General features: G+C 44.1%; 1 protein-coding gene across 2 annotated transcripts in view; it reads left to right on the forward strand.

The window, feature by feature from the left end:
• The first annotated feature begins 555 nt into the window (after positions 1-555).
• Cacng3 (calcium voltage-gated channel auxiliary subunit gamma 3) overlaps positions 556-25,912 on the forward strand; it is a 95,887-nt gene continuing 70,530 nt past the window's right edge. Inside the window, exon 1 of one of the 2 annotated variants that reach the window (XM_063270769.1) lies at positions 556-1,621. In XM_063270769.1, coding sequence (XP_063126839.1) covers positions 1,411-1,621 — 211 coding nt within the window. In that variant the 5' untranslated portion in view covers positions 556-1,410. 2 annotated transcript variants of the gene reach the window in all.

The following is a 25,912-nucleotide window of genomic DNA, read 5'->3' on the forward strand; positions in this document are numbered from 1 at the left end:
ATGAATGGTTCTGAGTCTGATGTGAGCACACTGTCTCATATGTAAACCCGAGCTCCGGAGACAGGAAGGTAGACATATTGGTTTGTTTTCTAAGGAAAGAAATTGAGACAGAGATACACAGACAACACTTTGCCCACCCAAGTGAGCCACCAGTTAGAGTCTCCCATCCCTTTAAAAAGATTAGATCTTTCCCTGCTTCTGTCTCCCTAGTGAACTCCTGCAGCAAAGGACAAAGTTGCCTGGCTCATTGGGCTCAGGGTTGAGGAGGAGGGTTGATTAGAGAATGCTGCGTTGGGTGGGCGCTGAGATAAGACGCGCGCACCAGAGTGCGCTGTGGGTCCTTGTCCTTAGCCCTTCCCTCTGAGGAGCCGGATCCAGCGTGCCCTGGAGCCCTGATGCTGACTGCCCTGGGCTCCCGAAACTTTGCTTGGTTGTGGGCTTGAGTACGCAGAGCTGAGCTGCCTGGTTGGCTCTAGGAACGCACCAGAGAGTGTTAGGGGAGGGACCCTTTAGCACCCCAGGTTCCTAGCCTAGGAGCTCCGCGAGCAACGGTGCAGCCACAAAAGAAAGCTGTCCCTTCAGCACCACGGACCTCCAACGACCCAGTATTGAGAAGCGGGAGGCTGGGCAACAGGCGGGGAGCTGTCCGTTCAGCACCACGGACCTCAGCCCTCCGACGCAAGTGGCCGGCCCCCGCCCCAGGACTCTCCCTTTTCTCCAGTTTGCGCGGGGGTGTGGAGAGCAGGCGGAGAGCTTTCCTGGGAGGCTGGGGAAGCAGTGAACACTCTTCTCAGCGACTCGCCTCCTAGCAGAGCTATTTTTTGCCATCCGCCCTCACCCCCAGCACACGCGCTCGCACACACGCACGCACACGCGCGCATACACACACACAAACACACACTCACACACATACACACGCACACACATACACACGTACACACACACACACACACACACACACACACACACACACACACACACACACACACACTCACACACCAGACCTCTCTGGGTTTCTTTTGCCTTGAGTCTCCCGGGGCTGTGAGAAACCAGGCGCATCTCAAACCAAGCCGGCAGCTCCAAGCTCCGAAGCCATGCCCTGCACAAACGCTAGTCCTCACCAAGCTCCTGAGGAATGAAAGCAACCCAGGAATCCTCTGACCGCAGCAGTGATGTGGACCAACCCCCTGGAGCCCGCACCCTCCCGAGGGCCATAGAGGACTCAGGGAACTGGAGAGAGCTCAAGACAGGAAATCCCAGCTTTCCCAAAGTCCCCGTGGATGCTGACAAAAGGAGATCTGGATTTTTGGAAGAGGCCGTCCTAGGTTACCCAGCTGCAGAGTGATTCTCCCAGTCTGTCACTGAATCTACCCCTCCAACCCCCAGCCGTTCAGAGTACCATGAAGAATTATGAGGATGTGTGACAGAGGTATCCAGATGTTGATCACCACTGTAGGAGCCTTCGCAGCTTTCAGTTTAATGACCATTGCGGTGGGCACGGACTACTGGCTATATTCCAGAGGTGTGTGCAGGACTAAATCTACAAGTGACAATGAAACCAGCAGGAAAAATGAAGAAGTAATGACCCACTCCGGGTTGTGGAGGACCTGCTGCTTAGAAGGTACTTACAAATTCCTCTCACTGGCTCTGAATGATCTGCTTCTAATGTCCTGACATGTGTTGGAGGGGGGAAATAGAGGCAGTGGAGGGGAAGAAAAATAGTTTAAATTGTTGTTGGAGATGTGTGTGTCTAGACTATGCTTCTACCGAGTCAGGTGCTGTGTGGATGGAAGGGCTGGGTCTGGTTGATTGTTTCTGGTCTAAGCTAAATGTGATGTGATTTTGTAACACTCTTAAGCACCTTCTGCAGTTGAGAAAGCTTCTAATCCTGAACCTCTAGGCATGTTGTGCACTGCTTGGATCTCTGTCTAGAGGAGGAGACTTTGATTTGTTTAATTGCATTTTGGTGAATGGGGATTATTAAGTAAAGGAAGGGGATAAGACAGGAAGGTGCTGGGGGACTGATCTAACCTGGGGCACTCTGATCCTTTTTTTTTTCTTTCTTCTTAAACAATAAAAGCTTACCAGCTTCTTCTGAGTTTGGTCCAACTAGACATTGCCATGAACTTCCTTTGTTAACTTATACTAGGGAACAATATGTAAACCCCAACTCCCACGCCCCCACATCTAAAGAAAAATGTCTTTATGAATAAGTGTTTCATTATTTAGGCTCCAAATAAAGCTGAAGTCTTGGTGTTTTCGATCCACCTGACTTCATTCATAAATCACGCCCATTACCACCAAATGTATTTCCTTGACATTTAGACAAGACTGACTCTAAGAATTGCATCTCATTGCTTCTAATTTTAAAAATTAGAGGATTTGTTCTAAATTATAATGAGGAGGGCAGGCCATTTTTAGAGTGTGGAGCTCTTAGGTAGCCTATGTCACTACTAAACTTGCTTCACCGTTTGAAGGGTGACTGTCAGTTTCACTGAACAATACTTGGGTGTCACAAGGAGTGAAAAAAAAAGATAACATCAAGCTTTGTGAATCTGTTACCTGGGGGAGCCACTAGATTAAAGGGCCACTAAGAAGGGATTTTATTTGTCTGTTTGGTTGGTTTTTGTTATTTCTCTGGCTTCCTGGAAGCCAGTGAAGTTTATCACAGTGATAGTCAATCTCCCTTGGTTCCTCCCCCTGCATTCCCTGTGGCATTTCTCAGGGTTTCTTGGGAACTCGCATTTATGTAAATGACTTGGGAAATAATGCTATGACATCACTTGCTAGTGTAATATTGCATCATTCTCTGGCCTCCTTCCCACGTCCTGACGCTCTGAACTCTCCTGACTATAGCGCCACTACAGTTGGTTCTGTTTCCAACACAGATTTGCAACTGGTGGAAAGCCCAGGAGGGAGAGGGCTCTTCATGTGAAGTCAGAAAATGCAGCAATGCTGCAAATGGTCTCCATACTCTTAGCTAAGATATTTGTCCCTTTTAACTCTCAGTTAACCCAAGAAATGACTGATTAGGAATCAATAGTCTTGAGTTAGGACTACTCGAGCTTACACTGTAACCAGTTTACTAACAGAAATACTAAAATGTGGTTCTTTCTGACCACTTACAGTTTGAGGTTACTCACCTTGGAGAAATTCCACCATTCCCTTTGCTGCATTGGCAATTATGAATCAAATCCATTTTGCAATGCTGTGGTTGGTATACATGATGATGCCTACATAGGTGGCATTAAAAGAAAAAGGTTCTTCCCCAGCCAAAACCACACAGACATAGCTCAGGCTCAGTCATTTATACTCGTCCTGCCTCTTGGAAATAGTCTGGAAATGTAAAATTAAACACTAATACTGACATTCTTCACCCTGCCTTATTTATTTAAAAGTCTGTCAGGATAAAATTGGGGCCTACATTTTTCTGAACCTTTCCTCAAACCCTCACAAGGAGCATTTCTTCTTCTTTTCAACGTTCTACTCCGTGCCTACAGTTCATGCACGGGAGCAAAGCCACAGCTGAGTGTCCCACAGCTTTAGTGGAGTAAGTGAGAAAGGAAATTGGGGAAGATTTAGAGGGATCGAAGCTGTGTTCTTGGGCTAGTCAGTTCTTTTGAGAAAACTTGTTGGAAACTTCCTATAGTTTTTTTCTCAGCTAAATCTTACATTTTGAAGCATTCCATTCGGTAAGATACATGAACCATTCTGAATCTGAAAAGTTTTTAACCATTTAGATGGGCCTGCATAAAATTGGAAGCCAAAATTCTTCTTAATAGACTGAACACATCAAGTGCTCAAGAAATATGCAAGAACCTCTGTTTTCTGCCTGGTAAGACACATGCAGCAGACAGCATATATCCTAGGATTTCCAACCTCTGTGAGGAGGAAGGTGATAGCCATCTCTATTCACTCCTCCTGTCTGAACAGCAACATTCTCATCCTCTGGTTCTTTAAACATCAAAGGACCTATGGAGGGAGTATTTTGATCATTTTTCTTCTTACACATAATTTAGAAGAGTCCTTTTTTACATACTTTAAGAGTCATGAGACAATGTGATTATTTTGCCCCAAATAAGGAAATACTCAGGAGGGACGTGACAGTTGTATGCAAACCTATGAAAGGCTGTCATTTGGAAGAAAGATTTGAAATGTTCTTTGTGGCCTCAAGGGGGTCGGTGTCTTACCTAAATATAAATAACTAACCAGCGTGGGGTAAGAAGCTTCCAGCAATAATGAGGCCCCTAACAGCAGAAGTATTCAAATCTAACAAAACAATAATATCCAATAATTGTCCCCAAACTTGGCTAGTCACTAGAATCTCATGAATATGTTTTTAAAAATAGATTACCAGACTCCACAACTTCATTCTAGGCCTCCATAGGTCTATGGTGTATCCCTGGAATCTAAATTTTCTAAAAGTCCTTCAAGAAATTATGATGCGAGAGCCAACATGCAATGAATGTTTACAGTGGTCCTGGGGATGACTGTGCATGCTCACGAGGACCACGGCACCCACAAGAGATGCTTACTTCTTTTTTGTCACCCTATGACCCAGCAGAGTGTCGTTTATACTCAGTCCTTGATATGTTGTAGTGCCGTTTTCGAACAATTGGGATTTTCATCTTCAGAGGAGCTCAGAGATGTAGCGACTGTCATTACCTCCACCTCAGATTGGGAAACTGAGCCTAGGAGAAGTTCCATAGTTTGCCCAAGGTCATATACCTCAACTTGGCAGGTGGTATGTCACCTAAGACTTGCAGCTTCTCAGATCACTGCTAGAGAGCCCGAGTTCATGCTCTAGCAGCTGAGTTGCTGCCGGTATAAACATTGACTTGTGAGAATGCCCAGACACATGGTTTTTTTCCATTCAGAAGTCTCAGATCTGAAAACAATCAGCTTATCTGTGCATCGACAGAAGGGATGCAGGAGCCACCAGACAAGAACAAACTCAGAGCAGCGAAAGATGCACTTTGAATGAGAAACCAATCAACCTATGCAGAGTCACCCACAGTGAGAAGAAACCCAAGTGATTGCCTGACTCATTATCTGGAAAGCAGGCAAGGCATTCACAAAGTACCAACCTGCTGCATGTTTTCAAAGGCAGTGTGTGAATTTGAATGAGAATGTGCTTAGTAGGCATCTCCCTCATTAAAAATAAAATAAAATAAAATAAGCCCTAGGTCCAAGCAAAGCAATGCATTTAGATGGTGAGGGGAACCACTAGCCTAGCAACAAAGAACCCTGGGCACTAATCACATTTTCCCCTAATAGTCATGTAAATTGTTCATGTTGCTTTGTTCTTCGGGGCCTCAGTTTACCCAGTTCTGAGATAAGAACTTTAGATGAGGCTAAGAAACAGTAAGTCCACTATCAGTGCGGCCTAGCCAAGTCATGCAAAGTGTGAAAGAAAGCATTTCATACTCTTTTACCCCAGTTATATGGTAGACAATGACAGTACACAGGAGAGACATGTGATGACCAGACTTTGGTCTCAATGTTTGTGGCAGTAGATGGTAGTGGGGACTGTACCAAGCTGGAGAGGCCATCTGAAGAACAACCATTATTCGACTTGAATTGAGTTTGACTCTGGGGAGCTGTGTATCAATCTAAAGTTCTTATCTGAGTAAACTGAGGTCCAAGGGAGGAAAGCAGCATTAACAATAAGTCAGATAAAGAAAAGTCAAGCATGGGACAGCGGGATGGCTCAATAGGTTAAGTTCTTTTTACACAAATGTATGGACTAGGAGTAATATCTCTCCACCACGTATGTGCTGAGTGGTTATGGCAGACCTGTGATCCTGGTAAAAATGGGAGATTTCCTGAGCAATCTAGATAATTAGATTGGCTGAATCAGGAAACTTGAGGTTCAGGCGAGAGACCCTGACTCAGCATATAAGGTGGAGAGCAACCAAAGAAGACACCCAACTGCAGACTCTGGTCTCCATATATGAATACACATACTTGTGCACACACAAACACACACACACAGGTTCACAGGCACACATATAATCGTAGGTGCATACATACATATACACCATATGAATATACATGGAAAGAAGAAAAAAGATCAAGGAAAAAAATCAGGCATTAAAAGCATTTGAATTTTAAAATGCAAGCAAATATTTCACCTTTTAAAAACATGGGCTTATCCAAACTACTTACACTGTAGCTTAATTTTGTCCATAGGTTGCCCGTTTTGATCCCTAGAAATTACCTAAATGGCCTTTGAAAGCAAGTTTCTATTTTCATATTCAGTTCATGAATTAATCTTTGTAACTCATTTAAAAGGCTCTGGATATTAAGAAAAGAAAGCTTACTCAGGATTATAATCTAGGGAACTTCAAATGGAGGAAAGGAAGTTCAATAAACTGATGTTTCTACTGCAGATGGGCCTGAATGACACCAAACATCTGGCTGAAAACCGAAAAAAAATTAGCCAGCCATTAGAAGTTCCCCCATATTTCCAAATCTGCAGATGGCTGATTTTCTCAGGCAGATGGGGTTCCAGCTTTATTTATGTGTTCAGAATCTTTCAGGGAAGCTGCAAAGACGCAGTTGAGGAAGACAAAGGAGGGGGATTGTTGACTATGTCCTTTGTACCAAACCCTGTGCCAGACGCCTTCAGATACGTCAATGCACACTTTTCCTCTCTTGTATCACCTGCAGAATGCAACTTCTGTAGGTACCGGGGTCTTACATTCTCTATGTCCTCAGAACTTAGTGACAGACACTTCTTCATTCTGAGATGGTACATATCATCTTATCTAAGTCATGGCATAGAACAAGCTAGAGCTCTTCCTGACTTTCTACTCCTGGCTTTTCTGGTTCTTTCCATTCTTTCTTCTCACCCATAAACCCAAGAGTCAAAAGCAAGAAGAAAGTGGGCCAGAGTCATAAGGTAGGATGTGAGCAAGTGACCTCAGCCATGCCTGTGGATTGAGCTAGGATTGTGGAGGTAGTAGAGGTCAGAACAGGAGCCCAAACTCCTCACTGCCAAAGTCACCCCACCCATTCCTGAGACCTCGAAGGACTTCCTCAAATCCATGAAGTTAAGAGTAAAGCCTGTTGGGTATTTTGGTTGCCACAATACAGAAGTAACTGATCTATCTGATAGAAAACTAAGTGCTCAAATATCTAGTCACTTTCACAGTTAGTAAATGGTATACAGATAGAAAGTAGGATTCACCTGACTCCCACTATACCCCTTGGGCCATGACCCTGCTTCAACCATGGAAACTGTCCATTCTGTATGCTGGTCTTGTGCTCAACTCATTAATCAACATTTCAGTCCCAGATGTGCCCTCCTTGAACAAAGCTCTCAGCCATCTTCTTCCTACCTCACACAGCATTCTGCCTCCGTGTCCTGTGACTCCATCACAGACAGTAAATACCTGGGAATTCCCTCTGTTGGTTTCATTGCTTGAAATTGTGTGCTTTGCAGTACAAGAAACACTGCTCACCCACATTCCAAGACTGGCCAACTATTGGTATTGTGTGTTGAGAAATGCACTAAGATCTAGTAACTGTGTCTTTATTTAGTTCAAAAATTGAGGAAATGAACATAAATGTTTATTCCATGACAGTACAAATGATTCCTGGTCAATAGAAAAAGTTAACCCCAAATATAGTGACTTAAGCTTTCCAGCATGCCGATCAATTTTTACATTTAACTTTGCGATCTTATTTCAGACTTTTGTTACTGGAAAAAAATTACCTCCTCTTTTAAACCAGTTTTATGATTCTGCTGGTTGAGTTGAATTCCTACTGTTGAGTTGAATAAAGCTTGACATCAGCCAACTATATAAGTTAGGAGAAATGTGCTTTTAATAGTTTGAAAGTTATACTTTGCAATATGGAAGCACTTCCAAGTGAAAACAGTGTTTAAGAGAAGCCGTTTTTAAAAGTCCCAGGGTTGATTTCTTTTCCTCTGTCCTGGACACCCAAAGAGACACATTGTTCTACTGGAAACAATCTCATCTTTAGCAACAGCTCCAAGGGTACAGTGCAACAGCAAAGGTCTGGGGTCTTACCTGGGTCCCATCTTTCAGTGGGTATGGAATCTTGGGGATGGCTGCACCTCTGGTTGTCTCCTTACCATGTGTATTACTGTGTAAATGCTATCACCAAAATGATGCCAGACAGAAGCAACTTCAGGGAGAAAAGGCTTAGTTTGGAATACGGTTTCAGAGCATTCGATCTGTCAGTCATTGCTTGGCCCCAGGCACTTAGGCAGGACATCAGGGCAGTGAAAACAAATGGCAGGAAACAGTTGGGCACAACATAACAGACAGGAAATAGAGTGGCAGGCACCAGGAACTAGGGATCACCTTCAAAGTTCTGCCTCTAGTGAACTAGTTCTGCCAGCCAGAGGTCTAAACATTCCAAGGACTCAGCAAATGGTACATCCTGCTGGAGAGCAAACTTTCAGAACATGTTCAGAGGCATTTTGGATTCGAAGTGTGGTATCTGCCTGTCAAAAGCAGCAAATCTTTTTCAACCTCTTCCTTTGTAGTTTCTGTGGTTCTGTCAATAATATGTTGGCCATTAGTTCTTGATTCATTCATGTCAGAGAGAATTAATTTGCTTTAAGATAGCAAATTAGCTTTTCTTATGACAGTGTTCTTTCCCTCCAGTGTGTGTGGTCCTTCAGTTACCTTGGGCTCCCAGAAGACTCGCTCACAACCTACAAGGACATGTAGAGAAAAGAGAGGCTAGTATTTCATCTCTGGTTTGGATTCATTTTAGGCAGCGTGGCTACACATGTGTATATCTCAGCAAGAAGGTCCAAAGGAAACAGCCATGTTGAAAGACTGCATAACAATAGGGCAACCTCTCTGGGATAATGAGGTTCTGTACATTGAAGGAAGCTTGGGCGTCTTACTGGAGAAAGATGCTCATTGACTGAAAAGCCCTTAGCCCATTTGAGCGATGCTTTGAAGAAGTCACGTTACTTTAGTTCTCTTGACTTGGGGTCCAGCAGGGACTGTATGTCAGCCCCCAATCCAATCAACCTTCGTGCAGACCTGAATCTATCTACTAGGAGAAGATGCTTTAAAGATAGTTACGGGGTGCAGGGGACTGGAAAGATGGACCAGCAGTTAAAAGCACTAACTGCTCTTCTAGAGGACCTGAGTTCAATTCCAATATGGTGGCTTGCAACCATCTTCAATGGCACCCAATGCCCTCTTCTGGTGTGTTTGAAGAAATCAACAGTGTACTCATATACATAAAATAAATAAATCTTAAAAAAATAATCAAAAAATAGTTACAGGATACTGGGTTGGCAACTGAAATCTCAGTAGCATGGGGCTCAGTCAGTGGTAGGAGCCAAGGTGAGATGGGCAAGAACAGTCCCAAGTTAGTCATTTCACATCAAGGAAGCATGCTACTAGGAAGGGACCCCAAGAAACCCAACATATAGGGTCTTACCACTCAGGCATTAGCTGGACAAGCAGTGACAACAGTGAGCTAAGTAGGAGAAGTGTTGGTCTCACCTCTCTTAGTGCTCTAGACCTGTTTCCTTAAAGGGCATGGGATTGCTGCCATTGAGAAACAAGGCTCTACTACTCCCTCACAAAGGGGAGCCACTGGAAGTATAAAATTATATGCAGTTGAAGGAAAATTCAAGGGTTGACCAGCATTTACCCTCAAATCATGAACTTGACCAGCTGTATCTAGAAGCTCTCCACCCCTAGATGGCTCTGCAAGGAAGATTTACTTGTGGTCCTATATCCTGGATCACAGGAAATGGCCTACCTCCAAGGAGCATGCGCTCCTCCATCCCGATATTGGTAATTAGGTGGGATGCTATTAGCAAGACTGTGGGATCCACGTGCTTCCAAGAAAGGCGTAGAAGAATGAACTATGGCAGTCCTTGAAGGCAGTCACGAGAAAACAGTACAAATAGCAGCTGACACTTAGCAATCACCTTCCATATACCACGTCACTATTATTGTGTCGGGTTGTGTGCTCATTTTCCTAGCCATCCCCTGAACGTTTGTTTATTTATCTGTTTAACAGCAGACATACAGTATTTAAACAGTGTTCTACACAAGCATTTAACAAGTATAACTTGGTCCTCATGACTTCTTCAGAAAATAGATATTACTGCTATCCACATTTTCTAGACTTCCATACAGGAAGACAGAGCTGGGATTCAAGTCCTCCCATCTGCTGTCTCTCATTAATTATGCGTCAGGCACTTGGATACGCAGGATCAGCTGATTATCCTAAAAGCCAGTCTACCGATAGCCTTTCTGTGCCACCAAGCAAGGAGACAGAGGCTCAACAGAACCTCAACCCTGGGAGCTGGTAGGGATACAAGGCACAGACCCAACCAAACCTCTTCACTATCTGCCCCCAGTTAAAAGCCCAGACCTGGCAAGATGGGCTTCGTTCCACCTGCTTTGTCAGGGAAAGCCTAATGTCAGTCACACAACTGATCAATAGCTGCAAATATGAAAAGTCCTGATGCTGCGGATGGCAATGTGGCCTGGTCAGCAAAATACCTAATGCTCAAGTATGAGGACCTGGATTTGGATCCTCAGCACCATGTAAAAGAGCCATGAGTGGTGGTACAAACCAGTAATACCAGTCAGTGTTGGGGAGGTAGGCACAGGCAAGTCCTGTAGCTCGCTGGTCAGCTAGTCTTAGCAATACTCAGGTTCTGTGAGAGACCCCACTTCCAAAAAAATGGGAGAAAGTGATACAGAAGGATACCTTGACATCAACCTTTGGCCACCATACCTAAACATCTGTGTGTGTGTGTGTGTGTGTGTGTAATCATATACACATGTACCACTTATAAACATAATGTTAAGTGTCAACAATTTTTATTGTAAATCCAGAAGACAATGCCAAGGAAAGGAAAAGGTAAAAACCAACAGGGTTTCAACACATAGCACTGGGCTATGAAGAAATCCCTCCATAGATCCAATGACATTTCCCTTTGAAAGAAAACACAGAGCATTTGGAAGAAGCACGAGAGGCTGATCAGAGGCAGCAGGCACAAGCTATGAGCCTGCACTCCACTGCTTCCACACCAGAGCTTGAGGCTTGCTAAATTGGGGAGACTATTAGATTCATGCCTGTCCCCTTTCCTGAGGATTAAACTCTGCGCGCATCACTGATTTGACTCCTTTGAGCTTTAAATGCAGTGTCAGGCAGAAATCAGGTTTTGGCTAGTTTCTCATGAAGCACTTAGAGGGGTTCAGTCATCTCAGAAGAACAGCAGACAGCAGACCAATATACCACCAAGCTCTATTCTTACTGATTGTGGGTAAGAGTGAGCCAAAAGCAGGGAGATGGAATAAGACAAAGGGTAGGAAAGTCTTAACATCACCATTTTACCATTTAGTTGGAACGTTAGAAGACACATCATCCGAGAACTCTGGCCACCACATTCCCAGGAACCAGTAGCGTAGGCCCAGAGCCCAGTGTGTAGTATATGCTTACGAAATATACTTTAAGTTCATTGAAGGCCGGAGAGGAATTTGATTAGCTTAAGCTTCTGGTGTCCCTGTGCTAATCCCCAACAGTGCTGAACATTTTTGTTAGACTGGCTGGCCAGCAGGCTCCAGGCTCCTCCTGTCCCCTCCACTCCCCATGATCAGTGTTAGGGTTACAGGTACACACCACTGTGTTCCGATGTCATGTGGCTACAAGGAACATCTAAACACAGGTCCTCTTGCTTGTGCAGAAAACACTTTGTTCATTTCACTGTCTCCTCAGCCCTAGATGTTTGATTCTGAAGTGCCTATGAATTGCCCTTTTAATAGCACATCTAGAACTCCAGTCACGAGGTCTCAATCTAGTTGCCCTCAATCTGAGAGGCATGGCTCTCCTGATCCTCTGATCTCTGTGCCATTGTCTTCTGTCCTCTAAGTCATCCTGGGATGTAACGCAGCTCTCCAACAGTCTCATCTTCGAGTTCTCTCAGTACTCTGGGTGCAAACTTGGGGAAGGAAAAAAGAAAAGCAAATCCATGCTGTGTGGACATGTTGCATACACACCCAGCAGACACTGTTTCTGTCCCCCGTGCCTGAGTTTCTCAATGTATTTGTTACCTGCACATGTAGGGGCTGGCATCAACACCACTGTACCATATGCTGTTTGGCGCTGTGCATTTCTGTCCTAGAAACACAATGATATGCACTTATTCAATTAAAGTAATATTCCAGAAACCACGGGTAGCTCTGGGGGGGCCTTCCGCTACCTCATCCATTACAAAAGCCCTCCTGTCTCCCACAGAAGTTAGTTCAGACGAGTCGCTATAGACACACATTTAAAGCACATCCTCCTAGCTCCTTAAAAGTGTGGAACACAGAACCAAATAGCTGTTTGCGATTGGACAATGCTTTAACATTTGTATTGTAAAGTAGGCCTTCCTTTATTCTTTCCAAAGTGTTACTTTTTACCAAAGAGCAATACGCTTATGGTCAAAATGCTCTAAGTCTTTAGCAAAAAAAGAAAAAAAAAACTATATCAAGAGGTAATGGTGTTAGACGGAGTTAAAGGTGCTGTGAGGGGCTGTGATGGCCTCTTTTACCTCTCTCTCTCTCTCTCTCTCTCTCTCTCTCTCTCTCTCTCTCTCTCCCTCTCTCTCTCCTCTCGACGGATAGCTTCACTCCTGAGCAGTGGGAGGAGGCAGGGACTAGAATAATAAAGTCTGAAACTACAGAAATCAGCCAGGAACACCAAAGATGAATTTCCAGTTACCGTCCCAGAGGCTCTGCTGTAAAGACGCCTCTTTGGCTCAAGAAAAAAATCCAGTCCTGACATAGGGAAGGTATGCCAGGGGAGGGTGTTGTGGGCTTGTGTGTGTGTGTGAAGTTTTATATACTGTGGTCAAGGTGGACTTCACGGAGAAGGTGACATGGAGTTCAAAGTGGAAAGGCAGTGAGGAAACAAACCAAGTGTCTCTGTGAGGGATGGGTCCCAGGTGGAAGGAACAGGGACTGCGAAGGCTGAGGGGGAGCTGTTCTGTTGCTCAAGAAGTCCAGTGGAGCTGAGCGTGATGCTCAAGACCAGTGAGGCTGAGAGGGGGGATCTATAAGAAAAGACACAGATTAATTTGGGGTGTTAGAGTGCAGCTCATATAGGACCTGGGTTCAGAGCCTAGGAAGGAGTGGAATGTGTTCGTACCATCACCATCCTCCCTGTTCCTCTCATTCTCTCCTCCTTCCTCCCCCTCCTCCCCATTCCTCTTTAGCCCTCCTCTCTTCTCCCTCCTCCTTTTACTTCTTTTTACTTCCTTTTCCTCTCTCCTCCCCTCCTCTCCCTCTCCCCTTTCTTTTCCTCTCTGTCCCCTCTCTCCTCCCCTCTCATCCCACTTCTTCCTCTCTTCTGCTCATCTCCCCCCATCTCCCTCCTACTCCAGGTTCTGGGGATTGAACCCAGGTCCTTGTCCGTGCTCTGGATCTCCTCAGCAGTATCATTTGCTGCACATTGTCCCAGGGTCTCTCTAGATTTTATTAGACAAGAGCACTAAATCTAGTCTTCAAAATGGTTGCCCATCCTGCCCCTCCCCTCTGTGACAGGCACAACAGAATAGCTCAGAATGGTCTTCCTTCTTCACTTTCTCTGAAGACAAGCCTATGGTCCCTTATTTTCAGCACTTTATTTCCTATTTGGGGGAAATCATACAATAAGGGGCGTCAATGAGAATGTTGAGTACTTAGCGAACCTCTCAACGTGCTTAGAATCCTTCTTCCTGCTGAGTAACTTCTTCCTGACCCACAGATTCTCTTCATTGAGCCTCTAGTCCTACCCAGCTCCAGTAGGCTCCTCCCATGCAGGGGCCCTGCTCAGCTTAGAAATCCAACAAGAGATGCAAGATGGGTTTCCAGCAGAGGGACCCTCAGCCTGGGTTCCTCAAACTGCAAGTGCCTATCAAGCTGCTGCAGTGCGCTAGACACCATGCCGTGTTGGGAAGATGCGTGAGGCACCGCAGAAGGAAGGCCAGGCTCTTGTCTCTGCTCGCAGCTGTGTGGAGAAGATGCGGCTGAAGAGGCAAGCAGTGGGTAGAGCTCCTGCTGCTAAGAGGAGGAGTTCCTGGATTAGTCAATGTCGGGTTGTCATGGAAATGTTCTAAGGGCTGTGAGTCTTCAAAGTGACTGGCCTCACTAGGTGCTCAAACCACATGTGCCAAATACACAAAAAGAACTGTATAGAATACACAGAGGGCTGACCTGTCCGGTGCTGGCCAGATATAAAAATGAAGTCAGAGCTCCTGGGTTCTTACAGCTAAGCAGAAGGCAGTGAGAGCAGGAAAGCAACATCTTCCCCATAAAGGCATTCCAAGGGTTTAGCCTGTGTGTGTGTCTGGGGGCATGCATGGGAAAGCATGTGCACGTGTGTGCATGCGTCTGTGTGTGTGTGTGTGTGTGTGTTTGTGTGTGTGTGTCTGTGTCTGTGTCTCTGTGTCTGTGTGAGTCTGTGTGTGTGCATTCATGCATGCCTGTGTTTATATGTGTGCATATGTGTGTATGTGTGTCTATGTGTATGTGTGTGTGTATGTGCACTTCATTGTTTGTGGCAGAATCACACTCTATCTCTAGCTGGTCTTGACCTTACTCTACAGCCCAGGCTGGCTCCAAACTTGAGATCTTCCTGCCTTAGTTTCCCAAGTTTGGGGATTGCTGTTGTACATAGCATACCCAGTTCCTCTTTTTCATGGTTAAACTTTTTCAAAATTCTAGATAGTTGGTTTTTCTTATATTCTTTTGAGTAGAATTTTCCCTGTTGGATGCTTTTGATCTTGTTCTGCCAAACTGGGAATCAAACTCAAGGTGTTCTGTGAGCTCTCTCTACCACCAAACTATTTCCATAGCCTTTATATATTTTTTCAAAACATTTTGAAGGATGCAAACTTAACACAAAGCAGACCCCAATATAAAACAAAATCAACCAATAATCTCTTTCATCTTTCTCCGCTGCTCATAATTGTTAACTGGCTAATAGATAGAGTTTCTCTGATTTGCTGCTTTACTAAGTCATTTGTCAACAATTAACAGAGAGAATGCTTTTCTCTTCAAGTTAATGTTGTTCTTAATTTACTCAAAAGCCTTCCGAGATTGATCTTATGTCGTGGTATGAATGAGAATACCCACCATAGGCTCATATATTTCAAGGCTTGGTCCCCAACTGTTGAACTGTTTGGGAAGGATTAGGAGGTGTGGCCTTGTTGAAAGAGGCATGTCACTGGAAGTGGGTTCTGAGGTTTCCAAAGCCTGCATCATTTCCATTTCACTTTGTCTGCCTTGTGCTTGTGGATTGAAATGTGAGCTCTCAGTGACTGCTCTAGCTCCTAGCTGCCATGTTCCCAGTCATGATGACCACAGACTCTAATCCTCTAAAACTATAAGCCCCAATAAATTCTTTTTTCTTTAAGTTGCCTTGGTCATAGTGTCTTACCACACCAATAGAAGAGTAACTAAAACATCTTTCAACTTATTAGGACACTTAATCTTATTGAATTTTAAAATCCAATATAAAGAAAGGTTTGTAATGACAATCCTTTGTCATTACAATTTGACAATTTCTGTGTGACTCAACCCTCAGAGCCACAGAAATGGCTTTTTAAAAAAGCCATTTCTGATTTGATACTCCCTGTGTTTATTCCCATATCTCTAAATCATATGTTCATCTCTCTATTTCTTGATTTATAATCTATTGACTTCCTGCCATGATAGGTAAGGATTTATCCAGCTCATTCCAGTCTCTGTATTGATTAGCTCTATAAATTTTAAAAACAACACAAATCTTCATTTCTTTCCCATCCACATTGGGCAGAATGCCTTAGCTTCCCATACTACAGAATGAAAATGTCCAGGTTCCTCATCTCGACCCATCACATCTGTCAATTGTGTTGTTACCTTTTTTATAATAAGAACCATTCTAACTTGACCTTGTGTAGCTCTTGTGTAGGTCACCACAGCTGCTATGCATTGGTGAGTGCAGTGGCCATGCAATGACCAGAAGATAGTGTCTCACAACAACCTCCCATCCTTCATTCACTCTACTTCCCCTCTTGCAATGATTCCTGAACTTGGGAAGGCCTGAGTGAGCATAGTCTAGTCATGTAGTCTCAGCATTCTAACTTGTCATGAGTCTCTTTAGTCAGGTAGGAGATGGGAGAATATGAATCTGTCAAAGAAAAACTTAAAATATCACTAAGAGAAAGAGTCAGAAGAGAAAAAGGGTAGCCTGTAGGCAGAGTACTTGCCTGGCATGCACATGGCCCTAGGCTTCAGCTTCAACTCTGCAAATAAAACATCCCAACATGCACTCCATTAGCAAAGTGGGTCTGTAAAGAACCAGCATCTTCTGTGTTTCAGTAATAAAGTCAGAGTTTGAAAAATGACATGAGTTACCACAGCTGTGACTGTAGACTGTGTCCAGCACAAAGCAAGTTGCATTCTAAGGCTATCTTCTTCTCTGTGTGGTTTCAAAGGCACAGTCTCCAAGTCACTCAGAGAAAAGCATTCAAATGGCATCTCCTAACACTCAGCCCAGTGTTCAAAATCACTCTGTGCATATGTTTATACTGCACTTGGGCTTTCTGGCACAATTTCTGCATTTTTCTGATTGATTCAAAGCTTTCTTTGAGTCTTAAAACAGGCCAACTTCAAAACACAGGCCTGAGAAAACTACATATCCTTTGTCCTGCTTCCTCAACATCACCCAGAACCTAAGAATTCAACCTTACAGAGGATGTGGTGGTGCATGCCTGTAATCCCAACAGCAGAGGCAAGATGACAGCAGAAATTTGGAGGCCAGCCTGGGCTATATAGTAAGTTCTGGGCCAGCCAATGCTACATAGAAGGATCTTGTCTCAAAAAACAAATGAACAAGCAACAACAACAACAACAACAAAAAAGAAAACAAAACAAAAGACAAAAAAACTTGAAAAAGAACGCACAGGAAACAATAAGAGAAGTCAATCAATTATTGTTAGATCCATACTATCCGCCACAGGTTCATTTGGATCCACACTTTCCCCATAGACTCATATCTGGGATATCTGGTTCCCAGGGAGCAGTGCTGTTCATGGAAATTTTGGGATGTTGGCCTAACTGGAAGAAGTAGATCCCTGGGAATCCTCGAGGGCACACTACCCCTGACAAGTTCCTGATATGCTGGGTTGAACCCTCTGAAACTGTGAGCCCAAATATAGCTTTGTCTTTAAGTTGTTTATGTCACAAGGATGCAAAAGTAACTCATACAGACTTGTGCTACAACATGACTTGGGGTCAGATCCAAGTTCAATCACTATGGCTGAGTGACCGAGCATATTGCTTAACCTCTTTGAATCTCAGCTAATACATCTATAAAGTGATGGTTGTCAGTGTAGTTGATTACAGCATTGTGTGACTAGTTAATACCTGTACAATGCTTATAAAAGTGCCTGAGCCCAGCATAAGTGTTGGTTATTTCCATTTGCACAGCATAGACTAAACACAATCTACTCATCGGCACTGTTTGGTCAACAGGAGAGAATCTTTCAGACTATGGAAACTACTGTTTTGTCACTAAGAATCTTTGCAAGATTCAAAGAAGACTGAGGTCAAACCAATGATTTAACTTATGGAAGCAGTACCAGCAAGTCATATTTATAGCAGTCAGTGACAAATCTTGGATTGGATTGTTCTCATATGAATGGTTCTAGAACATCTTCAGATGAACTACACTGGGGAGCTAGTAGAATTTAGTAAGTAGCAACAGCCAGTGTATATTGAGTGCTTGCTTACAAACCTCTTCTTAGTCCTGCAAGACTCTTCAGGGTATTATCCTCACTTAACAGGGGACTCAGAGAGGCCCCTGGTTCACACCAGAGCCAGTGAGATCCAAACTCAGGTCACAGAAATCTGAAAACCAGTATTGCTCATCTTAAAGCCAGAGCTAGTGTTCTCACAGCATTAAGGTCAGGCAGGGTCAGGCCAGTCTGCAGAGGTCATGTCAGCAAGTTCAAAATGATTTCAAATCAATAAGAGTGATAAAAGCAGACACATCTTTTCCACTGCTGTGATGGTTGCACAACCACAGTGGAGTGTGCACAACAGGCACAACCCCATTGAAGTTCAACGACCAGTCAGGACAGTTTTCCATAGTCAGTATCACCATGGTTAGATTTACTTTAAAATACCCTAAATGAAGGAGGAGGAGGAGGAGGAGGAGATGATGATGATGGTTATAATGATGATTTTAGAAAAGATAGATTTTGTTAACTCTCAGGTTATGGAGCCTCCTAAAAATATAAGAAGTACATAAGGAAAACTTCCACTGCAAGCCTATGCCTGCTGGGTGTCTCCAGAGAAAGCCCTAAGCTACTGAGCTGTGAGCTAAACTACCTGCTTTTCCCTCCATGAGATGCCATATTTTTTGAAAAAAAATGACTGACTGATGGGAAAATTATGGTTATTCAGGCTTAGGTCTTTGGCAGACATTTTCTTAAAGAAAAAAAAGGAACTGAGCCTGTCACTTCCAAAAAAAAAAAAAAAAAAAAAAAAAAAAAAAAAAAAAGCAACCAACTATATTTGTTGCCAAGGATAAAATTCAAGGTTTCAAGAGAAAACTACAGTTTTGGAAAACTTGTATCTGGCTCTGGAAGCCAATTCGATGCTCTTTTTTTTCTTCTAATATTGTGTGATGAAATGTGCCCAATTTTAAAAAAAACCTGCATAATTCAATGAATCAATATTTTCCAAACGACCAAACCAAACATATGCTGTTAACAAAATTAGGCTCAAATAGCCAGGCAGGACAGCACTTCAGAAGGCAGAGGCAGATGGATGTCTGTGAACTTCAGAAGAGCCTGGTGTGCATGAGAGGTCAGCTGATGCTACATAGTAAGACCCTGTCTCATGAACAGCAACAAAATATCGTCCTAAGTGAGCATAGGGCAACAACATAGCATAAGAAGCACGATCCTCAGATCCTCAGGAAAAGTCAGTACAGCTCCATGGTCTAACTAGGAGAAAGCCCTTAAGAAGCCACTGCTCACTGAGCTTTGGTGTCAGGTGGAAAACAAGTAGGCACAATTGTTTCCAGAGGCCATTCACACAGTTCCCTCTTTTCCGGTCATACATCTCCATAAAGCTGGGGTTTCTTCATGTACTCTTATCCAAACATCTGGCAGCAGATCAAATGCAGAAGCAAGTGGAAACTATGCTTTAAAGAAGTTTGCCAGGGAGATGTCTCAGTGTGTGGATGCCTGCTGCCCAGTGTGATAAGCTCAATCCCCGGGACCCCAGGTAGGAGAGAGCTGACTCCTACAAGGTGCCCACCTCTGACCTCTGCATACGCACAGTGGCCTGAGTGTATACACACAGAGATACACACACTAAATAAACACTTTGAAAAGTGAAAGACCTGCCAAACAAGTGAAAAGAAACACCACCCTTCTTCTCCCTTTTGTTCCGGAAACAGAAGTTACATTGAAATGCATTACACTAACACGCAATTGGATCTACGGCCACTTTCCTGTGAGTTTTAAGATAAGCATTTACCCTTATGTGAGCTACAAGAGATATCAAATTGATACCATCCACACAAGCAAAAGCATGATGATGTGTAGATGTGTGGAATCTGAAGACCAGATTTGCAAGCCTTTCCTTGGTTCTGTTTTCACTTCTGTTGACAAACTTGAAAGGGTTGAGGGAAGAAACGAAGACAAGAAACACAGTCGTCAGCTTTTTCATTCTCTCGATCTGCTTTCTCTCTGGTGAGAGATGAAACACTTCCCTGGCAGCTCTGGCCTCTATCTCCGAGTCCTCTTTAGTTGCAGCGAGGCTAAGTTGTTGTTCTGCCGACTCTGGGATGTAAGAGGCAATGTGTGGTTTCAGTAAGTCCTGGAAGAGGTGGCTTTGATTAAAACGCAACCCTGCAGAGGTAACGTTTGATGGGACCTGGAGGATTCATAACATTCTGTGGCTTTGTTAGGGAATGCCGACAAAGCAAAGCTGTGGCTCTACGGGGAGCAGAGATCTGTAAAGACATAACTCCCCTGTGAGGTGAAGCAAAGCACAGGGAGAAGGAGCTGCACATCCTCGGGCATTTGGTGCATGGGGGTTAAACTTATCAACTGACCATTTTGTAACCTATAATTGAAGAGACTGTGTCAGGAGGGAGCTTTTACAGAGTGGATAAGACTGCTGGGGCTCCCTGAACAATCACTCCTTTTGGCCAGTCTTCCTACTGCTGAGCAAGCATCTGCCTCACTGCTTCTTCACTGCAGATACAAAATGACCAGCTGCCTCGTGCTGCCTCCGGTGGACAGTATCCTTGAACTGTGAGCCAAAATAAACTCATCCTGTCTTATGCTCTCAGGTGTTCTGTCACCGCAGCAGGACAGTAGCTGATACTCTGTAATACACAGAAGCACCAGAGGGCTTGCTCACTCTCTTTCTTTCTTCCTGTCTGTCTCTGTGTCTATCTCCATCTTTGTCTCTACTGTCTCTCTTTTCTGTCTCCCTCCCTCCCTCTCTCCCCACCCCTCTCTCCCTCTTCTTTCTTTTTCCGCTCTCGTCCTCCCTCCCCCTCTCTCCTCTCTCTCTCCTCTCTCTCTCCTCTCTTTCTCTTCCCCTCTCTCTCTCTCTCTCTCTCTCTCTCTCTCCCTCCCTCTCCTCTCTCTCTCTCCTCTCTTTCTCTTCCCCTTCCCTGTCCCCCTTCTCTCCCCTCTCTCTCCCCTGTCTCCCTCTCCCCTTACTCTCGTCTTATGATTTCACTTTTTACAGCCTTATGAGTGATCTTATCCACTAGAAAGGATGGCTGGAGTCTGTGGCTACTTCTGCTAGTTTGTGGTCAGATGAACTTATATCTTATATCCTCTTTCTTTTGGTTTTGGCACTCTGGTTTTCTCATTATGTTGCTCAAGCTAGGCTTGAACTCACTGTGCTCCTGTCTCAGCCTCCTGGGTGCTGGGATGACAGATATATGTCACTGAGACTAGTTTTTATTGATGCTTTTAAAATAATTTGGGGACCATGTAGAATCAGTTTAGGACTATGCTGAGAGATAAGCCAAGTCATTATTAGAAAAACTCTAGTAAAAGAAAAGTCTAGAAGGTCGATGGCAATATGATCTCCAAATACACATTTGGAAATTACCAGTGGCACAGGGCAAAGGTGTAGACATAGATAAAAATCACCCTGCTTAACCTCTCTGGAAACACCCTGACAGATGCTTTCAGAGATGTGTTTCCGAGGTGATTCTAAATTTAGTCAAGTTGACAGTGAAGATCGACCATCCCAGCAGGTAAAGCACTAATAAACACGTGTAACACTCGGTTTATCTGCCAACATCCATGCTAAGTAATCCACACCCTCACATCTGAGCCTTTTAACTACTCTCATTATCTCTATGTAACAAAGAAAAAACCCTGGGCACAGCCTGGGGAAGGGGAGCATTTCTCTCACCCAACCATTCCTCAGGACAGAATCTACACTCAGATAGTAGGACTCTGTGACATACCTTGGACTAAAAAGAATCATCCAAAAGAAAAATTACAACTTGCACAGGAAAGCAAGGATGTGTGAGTATTAGAGATGAGAGACGGAATGTGTGTTCTGAAAAGAGGAAGTAGCATGGATGTAGATCTGGCGGCTGAAGAAAGAACAGGAGAGAGCCCCAAATAGTCAGGAGTGGCTCAGCCAGGTCTGCACCCATAGGTGGCGTGAGTGCAGAAGACGGCAAAGCAACAGAAGTTGCTGGACTTAGAAGATACATCCAGATTTACACTATTCTGGGAGCAGCAGGAACACTGTGGATAGTTCAAAATGATGGTTTGGGGATGCAAAGTAGCTCAGCTGTTAGGAGAACCTGTTGTTCCGGCAGAGGACCACGATTCAGTTCCTAGCACCCACATCTGGTAGCTCACAACCTCCTCTAATTCCAGTCTCCTCCTCTTCTGGCCTTCATGGCGCACCACACACACACACACACACACACACACACACACACACACACACACACACAGCAAAGGTCTTTAAAAATCTAACATTGTTAGATTTTTACTTTTGAAGTTCTGTCTGGAGTATGACCAGAACAGGGAAGAAAAAGTCACATTTGAAGACTTGTTAAGAGACCTCTTACTGGGAGCTATGGACATGGATCTATTAAAGTGCTGGCTAGGCAAGCATGAAGACCAGATTTTTGATCCCAAGAACCCACATATGTATGTCTGAAGGAGTGTGGTAGCCTGTCTATAATGCCAAGGGAGATAGGGGATTCTCCAAAGCGTGCTGGCCAGTGAGACATGCACACACGTGTGCAAGCATGCAAATACGCACACATGTGCAGTACATACACACAAATAGAAAAGGGAGAAACAGGTCTTGACCTAATAGACCAGCCATAGTGTTAGGATCCTGTCCTAAGAAGGGAGCAGTGCTGATGGGCCATTGGCCACACGCTGAGAAGACGCTTCAAGGCAGAACTTCCTAGTTGGCACAGCGGAGGGTGAAGGGGAACAAGGTCAGAGCACTCTGGGTTTTTCTCCCTTCAGTTTTTGAATTGACTGTGACACCCTCGAGTGACAGGAAGTTTAGTGAGGGTGAGAGACAATGAGTTGGGTTTGGAAGACACTGTATTTATCACTTCCCATTTAACAGTCAGGTTGTGGTGTTGTGAGGGCCACCGGGTGTGCTACAGGGAAGTACGGGACGGCCTGTCTAATTACTTGCACAAATAGCGCCTTGCTGACCGGAAGTCAGCCAGAGCTGCGTATCCTAACCTCTCCTAATGGAGAGAACCAGATGAGAAGCCATTACAAGAGATTTCATGTGACAAGTTAACCAACGCTAAAAGTCGGAAAGCCACCTCAGGTCACTGTGGTCTAACTGGGCACAGATAGGGTTTCCTGGGTCTCGCAGAAGCAAGTTGTGTGCCACTGGCCTTTTCCTCTCCGTCTGACTTACCATCTGGTTCTGAACAAGCATCAAGGAACCCTTTCATAAATGGTGACCTTTTGAAATTTGAAATGATGGTTTCTAGCTAATTTCCATTCCAGCCTGGGGGCTACGACTTGAAGGTCATGGGCTTGAAGCTCTTGACTCGTCTCTCACCCTGTGCTCTCAAGTGTAATTTGGAAAAGGGCAGTGTTGTCTGCGCTTGTAATGTGCCCATCATTCAGATGAAGGTTCATCAGTCATTATCATGTGACTATTCTCTGTTTGAGGCTGGAAGTATAATGTTAATGACAGGGCCAGACCCAATCTGTTCTGGAGAATTGGGGTGCCTTTTGTTGGAGGCCATAATAATATAATCATACTATCATATTCCCATGAATTCATTGTTGCAAAGTAATCGTATTAAGAAGAGGGAGGTCTGAAGGAATGGGGCATGTGGTAAAGTATTTATCCCACAAGCCTGGGGACGCAAGTTCGAATCCCTAGCACCCATATAAAAATCCATGTCTGGCAGTGCTGGGAAGCAGAGGCAGGAGGATCCCCTGGGGCTTGCTGGGCAGCCAGTCTAGCCAGTCGCCAAGTTTGGTGAGAGATCTTGTCTCCTAAAGTAGTGTAGAGAGTGATAGAGGAAGGCGACTAACCTCACTGACCTCTGGCCTCTACATACAGGCACACAAATGTACATAGTTGGCTGTAACACACGTATTCAGAAAAGAGGGTGAGAAGGTACTATATTGGCTTAATAGCAGAAATATGGTTTGAAGCAGGGATCAAATTCCCAAAAGAAACATTCCTCTTCCCATTGTCTTCTCTGCTAAATGTACTTTGGAGCAATGGACAGCAGATTCGGGAATGTGTGGTGGTTAACTGTGGCTCTCAGGGCAATGATTATCCTTAAACCCTGCGCTGACTGTGAATTTGATTCCCAGCCAGGAATCATTGGCTTTGATTAATTTACTCACTCATTACCAACCAATAGCTTCAGACAAGGAGTCTCAAAGGACTGATTGGCAGAGGTCTAGGTCACATGGACCAGCCTTGGAGAAGGAAACAACAAGTCCCCCGAGATGGTGGTAATGACCAGCAGTATTATTGGAGTGTTCTAAGAAAGATATACCCTTTCTTAACCTGCTCATTATAACAACCCTTCGAGGTACATACTATAATCACCACCTTTTTAATAACAGGGCAATGTATAATGAGATAAGGTCAGTTGCCAAGGAACCATTCGCAACTAGGAAATGACAAAACCAAGGTAAAGTATACTTCCCAGAGGCCCACAGGCAGTAAATAAAGTAGCCTGCAGACTGAGTTAGCCTCTCCCCAGAGCGTGAGTTCTTAACTGTGTATTATAAAGCCACCTTACCTTGGGATAGTCTGTCAGATCTTACTCTACCATAATCACTCTGACGTTAGTGTTGTGGTTGCATCTGGAATGTTCCTCGTGGCCTCATCTCTCTTGCACTTGATCTCTAGTTTGTGTCACTATTTAAAGACTATGAAGTCTTTAGGAGGTGGTGCAATGAGGCTGCTAAGCATAGTCCTTTGAAGGTGATAGTTGCTAATGGTTCTGGCCTGTGTAGCCTGCTTCCTGTTTAGTCATGCTATGAGGAGACACCAATGTGCACTCCCAACATCAGGAATCCCACCAAGCTTTTCTAGCCACGATGGACTGAAACCTTAACTTAAAGTAACCTTTTATTTCCTTAACTTATTTCTGTCAGGTACTTTGGTCACAGCATTGCAAAGATAGCAAACACCAAGAGATTTCAGATATGACTGTGTTCTTTTCCATCACAACTTTATGAATGAGATATGACTCAAGCACATTACTCTCATTTTACAAGTGGGAAAATGAAATTTAGTTCTACTGAGGTCAAAGATCAAAGAAATAGTTGAACAAGAGACTCTAATCCCCTCTGATTCAGCAGTAACACAGTGTAAGGGTTTGTAAAAGTTTGCTAAGAGGCACTGGCTTGGAGCTTCTCTTGGCTCACCACAGCCTCAGCTGAAGACTCACCCACCATGCTGCCTTCCATGGCTTTCTGGGCTTGAGATGAACAGAGCTGTAGACCCAAAAATCGCCCTGGGACTTAAGCACCCCCCCCCTTACTAAATTTATCTCACTCTGTGCACTACACATATGCACACACACACATATGAACAGGATAATTTATTTACAGTCATTGTGGTTTACATATATTTATATCTCAGAGACTCTCTCATATTGTAACTTTCCGGGATGATTCCTGGTCAAACGGTGGCTCCTCTAATTGGATTTCCCAAACACTTCCCCATCATTTTCTCACATTGCCAGAAACATTTGGATATTAATACATTTAATCCTCAGGCTTGAGCACAATCAATGTCTTTAAAACATTTGCATTTTACATTTAAGATATGTCTTTCATCTGATCAGCGTCTTACATCTTACTCTTTTAGAGACTTTCATTGTTGGTGTGCAGAGTATCTGACAAAAGCAAGCTGAAGAAAGGGGACTGATTCGGGTACAGATTGGAGGGCTCCAGTCCATCACCACATGGAAGGCACGGCAAGGGGAACATGAGGTCTAGACACTCTTTATATTTTGGGTAGCTCCTGAAGATGGGCAGTGCCTTCCAGAATATTTTCTAAAAAAGCACTGGGCTAGCCATTAAAAGGAAGCTATTACTGACCTAGAATTATCTACGAGTTGCCTGTAAGTTGTGTGAACTTCCTTGTTAGCGCCAGTTGCATTGCAGTTAATGTCCTTTCTTGTTCCTAGTATACCCTCCATATCATCAACTAATGAGAACACTCTCTCCACATCCTTTCCCTTTCTCTGAACCTTAGAGAGCCATTAAGTAATGGTAGTGTTCCAAGACCACCCTATCTTTCTTCTAACTGCAACAGAGACGCTTGATGACCATTCCTGTCAGGGCATGGTTACAGGCTTGGTGTGTATCTCTGCCATGCCCAGTCTGCATCTTTCCTGACTCCTAAGGTGATTTCTGCCCCTC

This window comes from Rattus norvegicus, chromosome 1, assembly GCF_036323735.1.
Source record: "Rattus norvegicus strain BN/NHsdMcwi chromosome 1, GRCr8, whole genome shotgun sequence".
NCBI classification, from domain to species: domain Eukaryota; kingdom Metazoa; phylum Chordata; class Mammalia; order Rodentia; family Muridae; genus Rattus; species Rattus norvegicus.